The 17,295-nt window shown below is 41.5% G+C and overlaps 1 protein-coding gene across 2 annotated transcripts in view; it reads right to left on the reverse strand.

The window, feature by feature from the left end:
- CAMK4 (calcium/calmodulin dependent protein kinase IV) overlaps window positions 1–17,295 on the reverse strand; it is a 187,709-nt gene that overhangs the window by 13,989 nt on the left and 156,425 nt on the right. For both annotated transcript variants that reach the window (XM_042787655.1, XM_032984049.2), the window contains 3 exons: window positions 9,680–9,770; window positions 7,692–7,766; window positions 1,528–1,603 (listed from right to left, as the gene is read on the reverse strand). In XM_042787655.1, coding sequence (XP_042643589.1) covers window positions 1,528–1,603; window positions 7,692–7,766; window positions 9,680–9,770 — 242 coding nt within the window. The remainder of the gene's footprint in view (window positions 1–1,527; window positions 1,604–7,691; window positions 7,767–9,679; window positions 9,771–17,295) is intronic.

A 17,295-nucleotide genomic window follows, 5' to 3' on the forward strand; every position in this document is an offset into this window, starting at 1 on the left:
TTGGCAAGCCTTTGACCGAAGATGGTCTTCCCCTTCTCTGGCAGATGGACCCCATCAGCCCTCAGTAGGCCATGTTTCTGAGTGAGTCCCATGGCCTAAGTAGCCAAACCCCTGGCTCTGGCACCAGTTCTGTAACCAAACTGTTGATTTGCCAGATTTGACAGGTCCTTTCAGACCCCTTCTCTTTGGCTGGGAGGATTGATGAAGAAACTACCTGTGCTACAGAGTCCCTTACTGATGCTCCCAGGGCTCTCTAGACTTGAAACTCCTCAGAGTGCTCCTGGCTGTACCACTGGAGCCCATGTGAAACAGCAGCACCAGATAATAGCCAGAGGACTGTACGAGGCTTGGCGATCTCTCAGTGACATCGCCGATACAAGCCCCTGGTAAGCCACACACCTCTAGAGAGTGTGTTGGGTTGGTAAATGGTGCCTCTGTACCTCTCAGAAGAGAGTCACCTTCCACTATCAACTGCGCCTCTCCCTCCAGCAACTCCGTCTGGGTGGAGGCATTGATGACCTCTGGGGTTGATGGTGCAGACGCCCGAGCCAGAGCTGCAGCCTTTGCTCTCAGCTGAGTGCCTGCCATCCCGCCCTGGGGGTCAGGCAGGATGAGTGCCCTCAGCCTGTGAAGAGGGTCACAGAACCATGCCCAGTTGCTGGGTTATGTGAACTTCAAGCCTCTCCACTCAGCGAGTGGAATGCCTCTCCTTTGAAGAGGTGCCCTCCTTGTGCACCCTTCCCTGCAAACTGCCACGCCATGCCCTGTTTCCCCGCTCTTGTGCCTGGCACTCCCCAAGTCTGCCTTTTGGTGGGGGGGCTGCCCACCGTTACCCCTGGCCCTGCCAACGCCTCCTCAGCTGCTGGCTCTCATGAGACCTGCCGGTGGGTCTTCGAGCTCCCCTGGGGTTCCCCTGGCTCAGGAACTCCCCTTTGCTCACTGCAATCCCCTCCTCCACTGGGGGATGTACCTGCATTTAACCCATTGGACTGATTTTCAGACAGACACTCTGGGGCTGCTCCCTGTCTCCTGGCTGAAATGATGCGGCTGAAGCTGTAGCAGCATCTGTGGCTGACACAGGCGGGGCAGCTGCATTTGGGAATATTCACAGGCACTGTGAAACTACTGCAAGCACCTTGACTTCTCCTTGCTCCATCTGTTGTTGAGAAGCTACTTAGGATCACAGTATATCTTACAGTTTGTGTCAATGAGAAGAAAAAAAACAAACATCCAATGCTTTCTGACACTCATGCTTGTATTTTTGCTTTCAGCAGCTTTGATGCTATTCATTCATATTAATACCACAATTCTGTGCAGACCTTGTTGTTGTTCTGGAATGTTATATTTATCAAATATATAACCTGAGTGTTTTGTCATGCTTTTCTAGGATTTGACTTAATTAAATAAAATTAGGAATATCATAATTAAAGTTCAGGATCTCATGTTTTCCAATGGTACAGCTCATACTATCATAAAACCCAGCAGATGCTCACAAATCAAGCACTCCATGGCACTGCCTGCACTTACAGGATGTAGGTGATAATCCCCAGAGACCACATGTCCACCTCAGGGCCGTAAGCACATCCCCGTAGTATCTCTGGTGCTGCAGATGATAAAACACTTGTCAGTAAGATGAAAGTTTAATGCAGAAATAACAGTCACAAAGTCAATTTAAACACCGTGCCTCTCATGTCTTTTAAAAAGTTAGGGCCTGCTACTTTAAGTCCTTAATTAGGCAAATGATTCCCTTCACTGAGTATAAAGCAACAGAAGTCATGTCTAAGCACAGCCAGAAAAAAATGAAAAGCAGGCTTTGGTTTCAAATTGCTTTATAGGTCTGTGAAAGCAATCACAGAAAGCTACAGCAGCACTTGAGCTGCAACGTGACAAAGGAGGTGGTACTTTTACTTCAGTATTTTAGTTATTTACTTGGTACTTTATTTGGGCTTTATTTTTTGGTAATCTGTTTTAATTGTAAGGAAAGACTAGACCATTTCAGGCAACTGGTTTTGCTTCAGTACGGAGCAGGTGGAGGGCCCAGGCAGTGTCAGAGGAGTTATCTCTGCCCAAGCAATTTGACAGACACACCTTGAGAAAGCTGAGCATTCTGCTGTATCCCTCGGAGAGCATCTGTTGCTGCTGGGTGTGACAAAAAATGTGCACGGTTGCGCACTCAAACTGTGATGTGCATACCTCAAGTACCCCAGCCCCTGTGCCCCCAGGGCTCATAGCTCTGTGCACCCTCGAGATTTACCTCCAACTGGGCAAACCTCCCTGGGCAAATCTGCTGAGGTGGCAGCATGAAAATGCATCTCCAGAGGAGGAAATGGAAGTGCTTGATACTGGGGGAAGCAAAACACTTCCCTCCCTCACCTTTTGGCCACAGACAAAAATACCCAACTAACTTGGAAAAAGTAATTAAAAAGACACTGATGAGTCACACTCCCACATATCAGTAGTCCTTCTTTTCAGTAAGCAATGTATCTGTATTAATATCCATGAGATGTGTGGGATGGCAGCACAGGCCCTGAGCACACCGACGCTGTGATGCACATGGGATGGCTGCCACACTTTCGGGCCACAGTGGACTTGCTGCACCTATGCGCATCAGTGCTGCGGCATGTATGCATGTCTTCACCTTCCCACATTGCACTTTCACAGCCATGAGAAGCACGGCTAAGAAGGTCTGGTGTTTCCCAAAACGTATGACAGCTCCCTGACCAGCCTGAAGCTTTGGTTGTCCATCTGGACTGACCCAGGCTGCTGGAGTGCTCCTGCTTTGCTCCCAGCCTGTGGGAAGTCTCCTCAAGGGCAGCTAGCTCTCCTGAGGAATGTGCTGCCACATCCCAGGGGAGCAAGGCTTCCCCAAGCATGATTTTAATAAGAGTATACACAACTTCCTAATGACCTCATGACAACTGGCTCAGACTTCAACTTACCTGAAGGATTTACCATGCAAAGAACACATTAAGCATTTTTAAAAAGCATTAATACAGAAGGCAAAGGACATTAATCACTATGTTTGCTAGATACTGCTTGTACAGGTGGCAGATGGGCAAATGCTTGACAGTCTAAGCATAGACTTTCCCTGCCTCCTTATTCTTCTGTTAGGTAATCTGATGAACAGAGAAGGGCTATTTTTGAGGAGGGACACTGGATTCCAACTAATTTTAACTCAAGTCAACCTACAGCTAACAGGACAGCCTATAGGCAAAGCAGCCAATGGCCTCTGAGAAAGAGTTGGAGATGGACCAAGAAAAGAGATGTTAACCACCATTCTCCCTGCCATGTTTTTTAATGTCATGTTGGGGGTTCTGAAGCAAATAGGACAGTTTTTCTGTTTAATGGCCAACATGCTTCCTCTTCTAGAGAACACAATGTTTCTTGGGATGTCTTCTTGCTCAGGATAAGGGCACAAGACATCTTTCGCTTTTCTTCTCCTTCAACCTTGGTATTGTAAAATGGCTACAAAGGAGACCAAAGATTTGTATACATAGGTCTGTCTTGATATCTGGATTGTGATTATACAGTTACATATCTTGTAAATACAATTTTTTAGTATTTCCAGAAGTTTGCATTTGGTGAATGCATTTGACCAATACATTGCTGTTAGTTTAGATGTTGGCTGCAACAGACTGATCATGAATCACTGTTCTGCATTGGCTTATTTTTATGTGCTACTGTCAGAAATCATGCCCTTCTTGTTAAGTTCACTGAAAGCACAATGTCTCAGCAAGTTAAGTTCTTTGTGACCATCTTCTTGCTTTCAGTCCTCTGCACCGCTTTGCATGTCCCAGGGACTGTAGATTGGTAAGTCTTGATGCCAAAGTATCCAGACTCCATTATGTGTTTTTGTTGCAACGTCCTTTCTGGAGAAGCTGCTAATAGCTGGGTGGACAGGATGTGGGAGTTAGCAGCCTGCGACCATCAATTATTCATCGTTTAATTTGGCATTTCAACAATATTCCTCCTGGGTTTCCTCTACTTCTGGAAAGTAATGCTTGAATGTTTTCCAGGCACCAGGAATTCTGCATGATCAGTTAACTCAGGTTGTAAGACAAGGATTGCAGGTCCATGTCTGCAGGGACAAAGATCCTTTCTTCTCAGCAGAAACATTCAGCCTCAACCCTCCCCATCAAGTCGTCATTACTCTGAGCACTCTTCTATGGGAATAAGCCTTATCTTATTTTTATAGTAGAGAAACACAGGCATAAAAAAGGCTAAATACTAACTACAGGTTTATGGCATTTGTAGTATAATTGTCATGTGAGAGGACAACCAGAACATTAATAGCTATTAAAGAACAGTTTTACAAAACCAAGCAGACCAGAATTTAGTGCTACTCTAAAGCATACTTGGCACCTGTGTGCTTGGCAGAGAATGTCATACTAGGTAACAGATGTGTCTTGGGTTTGAGTGAATGGTGGGTTTTTTTGTAGCTGCAGAGGGGGCTACAGCAATGGTCCCCTATGAGAAGCTTCTTGAAGCTTCCCCGGCTCCAGGTGGGCCCACCTCTGCACCAAGACCGAGTCAATAAGCTGCATCTCTGTGATAATGTATTTAACAAGGGGACCTAGGAGGAGGAGTTGGAGCTGTGAGGAAGAGTTGCGACATCTATGTGAACACCAAGGTCAGTGGAAGAACAGAGGATGAAGTGGGGGGGAGATGCGTCAGATCAGAGACCCTCCAGTATTCTGTGGTGAGATGGCAGGGCCGCTCTGCCCAATGCCCATAATGGTCTATGGTGGAGCAGATGCTGATACACAGCCTGTGGAGGGCCCTGTGCAGTCATTTAAGGTGACTACACCTGAAGGAGGCTGGGACCCTGTGCGAAGAAGCAGCCCTCACTGTTGTAGTTTGGTGCTGGGAGGACTGTAACATGCAGGGGTGTCCCACACTGGAGCAGCTCGGGAGTGGCTGCAGCCTGTGGGAGGGACTCAAGTTGGAGAAAATTTGCAGAGGACTGTCCCCTGTGAGAGGGAGACCATGCTGTGAGCAGGGGGAAGAAGTTCCAAAAGTTCCCCCTGCCCCAGCCAAGATGGAAGAAGCAGCAGCACTGGCTGCACCCCCCATTCCCTGCCCCAGTGCTGCTGGGGGGAGGAAGCAGAGATATTTGGAGCAAAGCTGAGCCTGGGAAGAAAGGAAGAGTGGGGGGAGGTGTTAGTGTTTTTAAGACGTGGAAATGCTTCTCACTGCCCTGCTCTGTCTGTTAAGTGTTGTTGTTGTTGCTAATGTCTGTATTAAATTTATGTTCTTTTTCCCTTCCCCTAATGAGTCTGTCTTTTGCCCATGACCATAATGGGTACTCCATCCCTACCTGTCCTATCTCGAATCCCAAGCCTTTCTTTATTTGCTCCTTAGCGTTGGTGGGGAAGGGGTGAGTGAGCAGCTGTGTGGTGCTCAGTTGTCCTCTGAGCTCAAACCACGAAGCCTTTTTCTTTATTTTCTCCTTCTCAGTGTTGGGGGGGAAGGGGGCAGTGAGCAGCTGTGTGGTGATCAGTTGCCCTCTGAGCTGAAACCACAACATGTCATCTGAATTGTACTGTCAGCTGTGCTACGGGGTAACAGAATAATCTTATGGTCTTCTCCAATGTCCTCTTTCCTTTGCTTCTACAGTTATAAAAGCAAATGCCAAGTCTTTAATTTCCACATGGCTTGGCTCAGCTCTGTCCAAAACTATCTGAGACCTCCTTCTTTTGCATGTTCTGTCACTGAAGGATCCATTTCTAGCTCATTTTCTGGTTCTGGGAATCCAGGCAAGATTCTGTGTATGTCCAGGAGCTAGCTGTCCCCGCTCTGACAGTGAAGTTGTGCACAAGGGTGCTGTACCAGGAGTGTGATGGCATGCACGGGATGCCCTGCTGAAAGCTGCCAGGCAGCCTGCGAGGCTCTCTCCAGCTTCTGGCTGCTCAATCTTGCGTGGCTTGGTGCTGCCATAGGAAATGGCCTGTTCTGCTCTGTAGACCACCCGCCCACAGGCAGGCTGGAGGCTCTCCACAGGAATGGAGCATCTTGGAGGCCTGTGCCATCCCCTCTGACCTGGGACACTGCTGCTGAGAAAAGTCTGATGTGTGGAGGGGACAGCCAGGCTGGGCACGTCCTTGTCTGAAGCTCGACAAGCTTTGGTTACGGCCCTGTGGGCAGAGTGACATGCTCCAGCACCACGAGGGAATGCCCCCTGGGTCTTGGCAGCATTTTTAAAATTTTTTTTTCAAGATCAGTTGTTTGCTTGCTTTCTCCCTATTGTGGCAAGTTATGTGCTAGAACTCTGGTTTTAGATTTTGGATTTTTGGGGGGTTGGTTTTAGTTATATCCTCTTTGTATTACTGATATCTGACATATAGCATAGCTATGGCATTGTTTGCCAGACACTGCGCTTACAGCAGGTGTAGTGTTCACTCTCTGCCCCACTTATTTTCTCCCCAAAGCAGTGGAGAAAAACCCCGCATCCTTAATTATTCATGGACTGCTACCAGTGCTATATTTTTTCACTTGTTTACCAAGGAAACATATTTTTACCTAAATGTGATTCCATGGAAATTTGTTTTAATTTGAAGTATCTGTGGTGGTTTTCTTGCATTCCAATTAGATGCCTTACATTATTAAAAGATACAAGATTGAGAAGCATGAACTAGATGTGATATTGGAAAAAACAGAAACACGTAAGAACAGGACAACTGAGATGAAACACCATTTCTAAACTTTGTGCACATCTTCCACAGTTAAACAAGTAGAAAGTGCCACGAAAGGCCACCAACTGAAAAATATAATCCCAGCATAATTAAGTATATAATTCCCTAATTTCTAAATTACTAAAGTAATTTAAATTGCCATCCTTGTGTAATACAGCACTCATGAGATAAGTTAGATGCATGCTCTAAAGTCATCCACAAACTCATGCTTGTTGAAGTATTGTGAATGCACAGGCATATTAGACATTTTGGTAAGCAGCAGTTCAGGCTGACTCTCACCCTCTTGGTAAAATAGAAGTAAACCTATGATTTTGTTTTTATTTTGTTTAAGAGAAAAGAGGATTAGTTAAAAGTGACAAAGCCTTTTCACTGCTGAAAGAGTTGATTAGATCTACACCAATCGCCCCAGTTGACAAGATCTGCCACAAAGTGCTCTTGATTTGACACTCATAATTCTATTACACAGGTCCCACTCCATTGTGGACCAGAACGGTCTGAGTCAAGCCAGCATTTAAAAACTTGCATTTGCTGAAACATTTTGGGCTTAGGGGATTAATTTATGACCCTATTTGATTTTCTCTTTGTTAAAAATAATTACTTTAAGATAAGTTCACCGCAAGCAATATTCAAATATTCATAATTGTTATGAACTCTATACATTTGTAGTGTTTTCCATTATGCCTTTCATAGTCCAAATTTTGGCCGATGCCTCTCCAGTATTATTTCAGTAGTTTCAGCATTTTCACAATGGTCAAACTTATTTTCATGCAAGTAATGAACTTGCCCTGTAACATATATTTTCATTATTAAGCTTCAGTGCTAGAGAATATGAGTTTAGAAAAATTTAATCCAGTCCCCGTTCTAAACTTTATTTTTTTATTTATGCTTTTTAGGGGCTTTTTGAATTTTGACTTTAGGAAGAAGCATGTCACCTTGGAAAGGGAAAATGTAACATCCTCGTGTTAAGTACAGCATACTGAAAATAATAAAACAACGTACCACAGTACCCTGGAGTTCCACAAACTGTCTTCATGGTCACCTGATCTTCCACAATCTTGGAAAGTCCAAAGTCAGCTGTTAAGATTATTTAGGAATATTTATGTTCTCACTTCCTTGTAAAATCACATTTTTTCAACATTGCATATGTCACTACATGAACATTTATGCATTAAATGAACAGTACTGTCACTTCCAGAGACGAGGATCAATCCAGAAGCAAAATTTGTCCTTACAGATGAGTATTCCTGGCTCTTACTTGACGGAAAAGTAGCTTGTATTTTATCCTGAAGACTGCACAAAGCCAATACAACAGGATACCTAAGGCTGTATAGGTAGTGATCCAGAAATAGGTATATATTCAGCTTCCACTCTATGAGTAATCCAATAAAATTAACAGAACAATTTTGGATTAAATAATTGTGTATCAGTGATTTTTTGGATAAGGGTCAGAGTATGCAGTCCCTGCAAGACAAAATCCCAGCAGTATTTTGATAGAGAACTTCTAGGGGCATGGATATTGTGCCAGGAGAAGTACCATTCACACTTTTTCCAGTGTTTCCACCCTGAATTACTACTCAGACAGCAAGAGCCTTCATGACATTACATGATGTACTTGCATGACTCTTTTTTTAAAAGACATAAAAACTGAAGTCTTCACAACTCTTTTAATTTTCACTGAGAATAAACTGAGCTTCTTCAAATTTCAATTTAGATGATGACAACGTGGCCTTAAAAAATGCAAAATAAAGTTATTATTGTTTTGTTACAGTGAATATAAAAGGGAATGTCTTGACTCTAAATCAGGATAAAACAGTTTGTATTTTGCATAGTTAGTATTCACTTGTCCCTAAATGTTTATCATTTATGTATTATTAGTTATCTAAACAGAAATATACTTTACTTTTATAAACACTGCCACTCATTGTAAATCAGATCTCAATTTAAACAAGACAATAATTTTAACCAGAAGATGAAGAATCACAGCATTTAGGAAAATGCTTCAGAAGCCCCTACGCCACTCTAGCCATCAAGCCAAGCCCACTGAGTGCTGCTTTAAACTATCATGTTACAGCTGTTTAGAGTCTTTCCAGGAAAGATAAGAACGAGGATAAAATGTAAATTAAGCTACCATCATCCTGAGATGAAAGACTTTCCTAGAAATTTATATTAAACTGCTTGAGACTAGTTCCTGAAATCTGGCTCCTGAAACCCATGATGAACACTGGTCTGATGAATGTGGCAATACTCACTCCTTGCATGCTCACATGCTCTCACGCTTGCTGATAAGGGAACACGAGGTAGTATTTCCAGACTGGTTACAAACAGCTCAGGAGAGCTGCACAGAGAAACTCTTTGCTCAAGCCAAAACTGGGCATATCCAGCATTTTTGGAGGTCATGCCCCTTGCAAGCGGCCACCATCCCCAACAGAACTGGCATAATACACCTCCGTTCAGGAAAGCCTGCTCTCACCTTGCCCCTCCTTATCCCCCCTGCCCTGTGGTTCTGACCATGCTTCAGATAGCTTCCCTATGCTCTTTGTGAAGATCACTTTTTATCCCCCAAATCTGCCTTCAAAACAGAAGTCAGCCTTGCCCAGTTTGCTTTCTACCACTTGTCTGCACATTTGTACTTGTATGTCAATTAACCTTTTATCTTAAAATACCAGTTTAACAAAAAAAAGGGGCACAGAAGTAGTGCACACAGATGTGTGTTGATCTCATGATCCTTCTTGCTCCCCCCGAGTACTTTATTCTCTGCCACGTTCTGCACAATTTTGGCTATAAATTCTCTAAACAAGCATCTAGTTTTGTATTGGTTTTAAAAACACCATGCACAGCTGTGCTGATGAAGAAGTAACACGCCTTCCATTTGAGTATAAGCTTTAGCTTTGAATAAAGTGGTGGTGAGATGCATATACTGTAAACATCAGTTAGCACATATTACCAGTACAAAGGAATTAGGGAAGCATACATTCAGTGTTCCTCACCGATTTTTAGTGGTGCATCCGGCGCTGGTGTTGCATAGAGTAGATTTTCTGGCTTCAAGTCACGATGCACAATCCCATTTGCATGGAGGTACTAGAAAAACAGAAAGTCAAAACATTTAAGTGAAAATCAAAACGTTAAGAGAAAGATGTTATGGTCAAGCATGAGTTAATACCTTCCTAATAAACTACAGCAGCAGATAAATAATCTGCTATGTGTGTGACACAGAGTCAGTTAACTAAGTTTCAGCAGCTTTTTTTCTGCAAAACTGATCAGCACAGGAATCTTGGATGCATATCGTAACCTGAATAGGACACTAAAATTTATGAAGGCAGAGATAGCACCACATCCATTTGAGAAGAAAAACATCTCAGAAAGTACTATTGACTTTTTAAATACAGTGGTAGCTTTTAGGAAGTAATCTAATAGATGTTGAGATACCAAAATCCTGGCTCAGAGGAAGGTAGTTTGCACACATTATAACATTCTAAAGAGATAAGAGAATGGTCATACAACTATTAAAATATTAAATAGACAGCTTTGAGTAGAAAGGATGCAGTGTGTGTCCTGCCCAACTATAAAATCCTTGCAGTCCCCGGAGTAGACTTCTCAAGGGTCTTAAAACCACCCAATTGCTGAGTCTCAGAAATCCACCTGCCCTGCTGAAGCACATGCAGTATATGTGAATTAATTCACCACTGAATTCCTCTGAAGATGCTGTTCCTGCCTTGCACTAATGGAAAGAATTTCTGGAATATATGGCTACCTCTTACACTGCTATAGACAGACATATAAAAAAATATATAGAATACTGATAGACAAAACAGGATAAACTAGTGAAACAAATTCTGTATTTCTTGTTGATAGAACATTCAGCAGAAACCTGTGAAGCCTTGGAAGAAAGATGCTTAAGGATAGAATCACATAATCTTACTTGAAAGTCTCCTGGTCTACATTTTAGTAGCATCTCTCTCAGCTGTGTTTTCACTATTAAAAATAAAGTGTGTGTGCAGTGTTATGCAGCAAATGACAAATGGTTGAATATCCATCTAGAAAGCACTGCTACAGTGTGCATTTGAGTTAGCATCTGAGATGAATTCTTGACTGTGTTTCTCACTGGAATTTTGCTTTGTATAAGTTGCCAGTGATTAAACAGGATTAAGTAAGAATACATTGCTCTTTCCTTGGGCATTGTTTCAGTGACACTGAGTGCTTTTTAAGCGTGTGTTTCTTACAGTGCAATAAATATTTTTTGTTGACTTTCTCTCAAATCCTAATGCTGCAGTATTTGTCATGATGTGACTTATGGAGCTCAGCCAAAGACTCTCATCTACTTCACAGTGAAATTTAAGTGCTTGTCCCAGCTGTGTTTTCTACAATGAGATAGCTAATCAGTTATCTGAGGTAATAACAGGCAACAATATATGGAAACCGGTGGATTTCACACTGCTACATCATTTATGGTGGTCACACCTGCATGTCTGCACACAATCATGTACACCCTGGATAAAAATATATCTTTATCTGCCAGTGAAGGCATAACTGTAGCAAAGAATTAGTTAAATTAGCACAATCCGTTTTGTATAACACTTATTTCAATTTATATATGCTCTATTTTGATTGCTCTTCACTTTATTTCTCACATATTGATTTTAATAAGCATCATGTTCCTTTGCAGGCAGTGCCTCCAAAGCATAAGTCTGGAGTACAGCTTTGGGCACTGCATACTCTACTATTTATATGCTATGTATCTTAATGATTAAATGATGTGATTAAATTAGAATATCAGGGCCCAGGAATCAAGTCAGAGCAGCATAATGACTCACTTTATGATCTAGGCACTGCTGAATTACATCACTCTCCCCACCTATAAGATATAGATGAGACTTGAAAAACATTTGAATTCTCTGGATGGATGAAGAGTTTTTAGATGCACAGTGCTGCACAACAGTTTAACACAGCATGCACATACAATGCAATCATGACATGATACTCTTATAGTAGTTAAAATGTCCTGTTTTCACTGTTTTCTGATTTTCAGTAGACAATGCCAACCGCTAAAAGAAAATAAAGGCATGAAAGTTCTCTGATTGTGGCTTTGCTAATTTGTGTTAGTGAAATAAGGTGTATATAGACAATTTATATTTACACCAAAATTCTCTATTTCCATGGCAACATTTTGTGGACATATTTAGCTCTCGTTATGTCCTGTAACATCTACGTACTAAATGTAAGATTTATTTGTAGAACAGCACTTCGCCTGGGCTGATGAGATGTAGATGGACGAGAGGCCTCCACAGGATCTCACAACAAGGCCCAGGGAAAAAGACCCTGTGGAAATAGTCTCAATGCACAGCAGTTTCATCCAAGCACCTGGTCAATGACACAGGGAAGAGGCATTATGCTTTCTCATGTGCCTTCTCTTCTGATTTTTTTTTTTTTTTTGATCACCACATCAAGGCAGGTGCTATAAATAGGGACAGTTCTGATTTTAAGGAACATATGGCTATTCCATTTAGCAAAAGAGAATGAACAAGAAAAAGTTAAATGGAAACACTAGAGACCCTGAGCAGTCTGTATTAAATTAGTGAATTTAAATGCAAAGGAAGTAAAATAAGTAGTGAAAAGATATATTTGCACATCCTACGATCACACTTCCTTTTCAATTCCTTTGGTCAATGTGATGTAAGTAGACCAGGTAGGTGAATCGGCTGTGCTTCAGGCACACAGTAGGGTACTGCATTATTAGTGTAGAGCATCTCAGATAATCTGGGAGAAATGTACTCTAGCAAAATTGAGTATGATAGTCTTATTACTCTTCAATAAACGTTGAGGACAGACTCAGCGTGACACTACATGGGAATAATATACAGTCTCTTTTCTGAAAAACTTACTGGTTAGAATAAAGGCAGGCTTCATCTTGGCCTTTATTCCCATAATACACAACAGCAACTCACGACTGAACAATTGCTGTGACTCTAATTGTGACTGCAGCAGAAAGATTTTTTTTTTCTTTTTTGTTTTTTTAAGCTTCTTTCTAATTGCTGCGTGAGAGTTCCTTTTGCTCTTTGTTTTATCCTTTAATAATTCAGGTTCTTTCGACTTTATGACAAAAGAACAAATGAGGACTGCTTAAAACTCTGGCCTTTTTCCTTGATTTTATTTATGGTATCTATTACACAGAACTGTAGAAAAGTAGGGCTGAAATGAACCTGAATTATCTACTCCTCTCTATGCTCCTTGGCAGTATCAATTACCTCTACAATAGTTGTTTGTCCAATTTACGCTTGAGGACCTCTGATACTAGACATTCCACAATTTCCCCAAGCAATTCATCACAGGGCTGTGCTATCTTGACTGTTAGAAAGTACTTCCTTGTGACTTACCTGGATCTTGACAGGGGCAGATGAAGCCTATTACTTTGTTTTTAATACACTGTATAGGCAGAAAGCAGATTACTCCATTTTTGCAATTGCCTTCTGAGTACTTGCTATTCTGTACACAATCTTTCTTCTCTCTGAGACTAAAGGACTTCACTTTGCTCAGTCTTTTCTTACAGACCATCTTTTCTAGACCTGTGATCATTCCTCTTGCTCTCCTCCAGGCCGTATTGACTTGCATCAGTGTGTTGAAAATGCAAAAATGTATTCCAGTTGTGATCCTGACAAATTTTACAGGATGTATTCATAAACCTATTTGCATTTTTTGCGATATATCTCACTCCTGTTTGCTTTTTGACCCAGTGCAACCTTCCGGCCCCTTCTATTTTGTTCCCACTCCCATGTTTTTACTGTTGACTATTCAAGTTCATGTACAATTTTGTCCTTGACAGCACAAAAATTACATTAAATTTTACCAAAGTTATTTTATTTTTAATCTTACTCTCCATCATACTTGCAGTTTTTCCCAATTTTATGTTGTCCAAAATTTTCATAAGTATATGCTCTATTTCACCACTGGAAATAGTCAACAAAAACACTAAAAAAGCATACCAGAGAAGATTTTTTCCTGAACTTCCACTCTTGATCTTTAGATACACTGATAGACATTCTCTGAGTACAGACAACCAGTCTTCATCCAGCTTAAACTCACATCATCGTGACCACATCTCCCCAATTTATTGTGAGACTGGCAGGTGAGACAAGTCCCAAAAGCTTTATTCATGTCAAGCAGGTATGACACCTTCTGTTCCTCTTACTAACAGTGCCTCTTACTCTTCCTGAGAAAAAATCAGCCTGATTTGGCATGACTTGATCTTGACAAAAACATGCCTCGCTGGTGACCTCCCTGCTTTGTTATCTCCCCGGTGCCTCATACTGCTTTGCTTCATTATTTACTGCAGATATTTTCTGGGGAGTGGAGTTAAGGCACTTGGTCTATAATTCCTCCCTTCTTTCTCTTGAAGTGAGTACTACGTACATCTGCTTCTCTGCTCAGCCTCTATCAGAAGTGAGTGTTACCCGTTAGATCAGACTTAAGAAGCCTGCTCTTTAAAGACTGCACTATGAAGGTCACTGGGTGCAACCAATTAAAAATTATCTAAATGATTTGAATACTCTCTGACTTAGTGTTTTCTTATTGTAGACTCGCATCTTATGGCTCAGTCACTGCTGATAATTGAGCTAGGCATCTAGTTATAGCCGAACCTTTACTGAAAACTAGTAAAAAAAAAAAATACAAAAACACTGCTGCCTTCTCCTAGACAACTTTCAATAGGTCTTCACTTGCGTTTCTTCTTACAAGGATGACTGATTTTGCTACCCTTCTTATTCCATGCTGCATTCATCCCATTTTCTGCCCTGGCCTTCCTGACTTTAGCCTCCAAACTCCCACTATTCTTCCAACTCAGGCTTAAACATCCTGACCTGCTCTCTGCTTTCTGAATACTTTGTGCCTGTGTTTAATTCCAGGATGTGCTGTTCCTGCACACCGAGCATCATTCAAGCAGACTGATGAGAAACTAGATGACACCTGACCACACTGCTGTGCTCCCAGGGTCCTGCACTCTCTCTGGCAGGCACAGGGCCACCGCTGGCAGTTTTGCAAGTTCCCTTTTGTCATCAGGTAAGGGAAAAGTCCCAAAATATACGTTTCGACTTCTGAGAGTGATTGTGAGCTGCACAGCCTTTGGGTTTCGTGATGTCTCCTCATTAACAAGGGCATTTTGATGTCAGCTGTATCCCAACCGTGGAGATAATCTCCAGTGTTGGAATGAACAGGGGCCATATGACAGGGACAGCTCCAGCACCAGTAAGTGTTCTCTCACGATTACTGTTGTGCATATGCCCTGACTCCTTTGTGAACCTGTCCTGTTCACTAGCCCTTGGTCTGGCTTACAGACCCTCCTGCCATGTATGAACCCAGCTCCCTTACAAAGTTGCATTAGACAAACAAAGAGATGGTTAAGGGAGCTCCACCTGCACCTCTTGTTCACACTCAGCTCACACCCGCCCTCCTGGGCAGTGCTGCTTTGTAGGGTAGTGCACTCTACCTCTTGGGTTAGTGCTGAACAGCCACTGCTGTGGAAATGCTCTGAATCAAGGATCTCGTGCTCCTTTTCGCCCTGAGACAAGGTGACTGTTTTCCATGTGCACTAGTTTAGTAGTGGGGAGAAACATGTCGTCTGATGTGGCTGGGGCAGTAGTTTATATGAATTTCTGTCCGGGATGCTTATAATATGACTGCCATATTCATGAATACCAGATTCACACATGTTTTCAGAAGGAAGATCTATATCACCTATATTACTCCACAGAATATATTTAGGACTTGCATGCTGAATTTATTACAAAATCAAGCCTGTAGGGTACTGAAGGGAGAACCAGAGCCACACATAACAATTCAGTAATGGACATCTTCAGTTATAAATGCAGTCACTACATCCTTATGAAACTGAAAAGAGCATGCTTTTTTGTCCATTTTCAGGAATGTCTAGACTTGTAATTAAGCTCTTTCTGTAATCCTTACAAAAGTGTGTCATTGCATAATGAAAGCTACTGCACAGTAATTAAGTTTGATTACAGCTATATACTGTTTGATAGAGATGTGGTTAATTGATAAAGTTTCCAAAGCAGTTAAGAGAAAGTTTAAATAAACTTTTAATAATCTAGCAGGACAAAGAAAAAAATGTACATTTCTATTCCATTCCTAGAAAGGTGAGAATGGAAAAGCCAGTCTCCATATACTCTGTGTCTAAAATAATCATTCAGCACAGATCTTACAGAGTACAGAGAAACAAATACGCATCATTCAAAATGTACGCTTAGTCATACACTCCACATTGGTGTAGACTTTGGAAAACAAGACACATGTGGCTTGGGGGAATCAAGAGAAACCTAAAATTTCAGTTAGTGAGCACCTATGCCTGGTGTAATCTTCTGCGTGTATCAGCTGATTTATAATTCACATGTTCAATAATTGCACAAAAATTACAGATTCATAAGAGGATATGATATGTGACCTGTAGTCTTATCCTAGAGCAAACAGTGCAGTTCCTCTGCACCTCAGGTTCCACATCTTTAAAACTGTTGTGACATGTAAGCTGTGTTTTAGATGTCTGAGTGATAAGTGCAAAAGGGGAATGAGGATGCATAATAGTATGTTGTTGAAACGGTGCCGTTCCCACTGAAGTCCATGTAAAATTCCACCACTTCAACAGATTCAGGCTTTACTTAAAAGCACAGTAATATGACTACTATGAGTGGCCTGTTTCTGTGCTTCCATTTACCTCTCAAGCAACACATCACTTGGAATGCAGAACAGGACCTGAAATCCTATATGGTTTGGCTTTGGGAGTTGGATAGTTTGATTTCTGCTGATTATGGAAAAGTGCATTCATCTGAGTTGCTTGCTTATAATATGAACAATTTCTTTAAGGCTAAAATTTTTAATTAAAAAAAATAGAAAACAGTAATTGAAATTATTTTAGAAATGCAGGGATTGTTTGGATAAGTGCTGCAGAAGTGTATCTGAGACTTCCTGCTTAAGGAGCTTTAAAAAAAAGACAGTCAGTGATAGTGGCAGAACCCAGCTCCACAGGAATCAACAACATTCCAGTAATGAAAGTGTGAAACCAAGTTATATACGCAGCATAATTTTCCCTCTGCCACCATTTCCTTACTTCAGTTACATTGGCTTTGGGACCGAACGAACAGGAGATCATTTTACCATTGCAGAAGACAAAACCAATACTGATTTATTTTCTGATTCTTTTTCAGCAAGTTTTGGATTTCTGTATCTGGATAACAACAAAGTGGAGTCTTAGAAAGGCACCAGATAATGAAAGTTTCTCCAGACATCTTGCAGAAAGCCTACTGCTTGCACTTGACTTGCTTTTACTGGTTGCTGTAGGAAACTGGATTATGTCATTATGACTGTTACTTGATATATTGAGTTGCAAACATTTTCGTAAAACTTCAATTAGTTTAGTTAAACTCATTTAACATAAAATTGGTTTAGTGGAACAAAGAATATTTCCCTTTGTACTTTGTATAAGTATGCATTAACACAACTAATTTGATTTATGATTTCAGATAATACATCTGTGTATTATAAAAAAAGTATGAAGAAATGCATCAGCATAGATGCATAAATCCAAATCTGTTTATTTTCTTTGCTG

This window comes from Tyto alba, unplaced genomic scaffold, assembly GCF_018691265.1.
Source record: "Tyto alba isolate M040663 unplaced genomic scaffold, T.alba_DEE_v4.0 Super-Scaffold_13, whole genome shotgun sequence".
Lineage (NCBI taxonomy): Eukaryota > Metazoa > Chordata > Aves > Strigiformes > Tytonidae > Tyto > Tyto alba.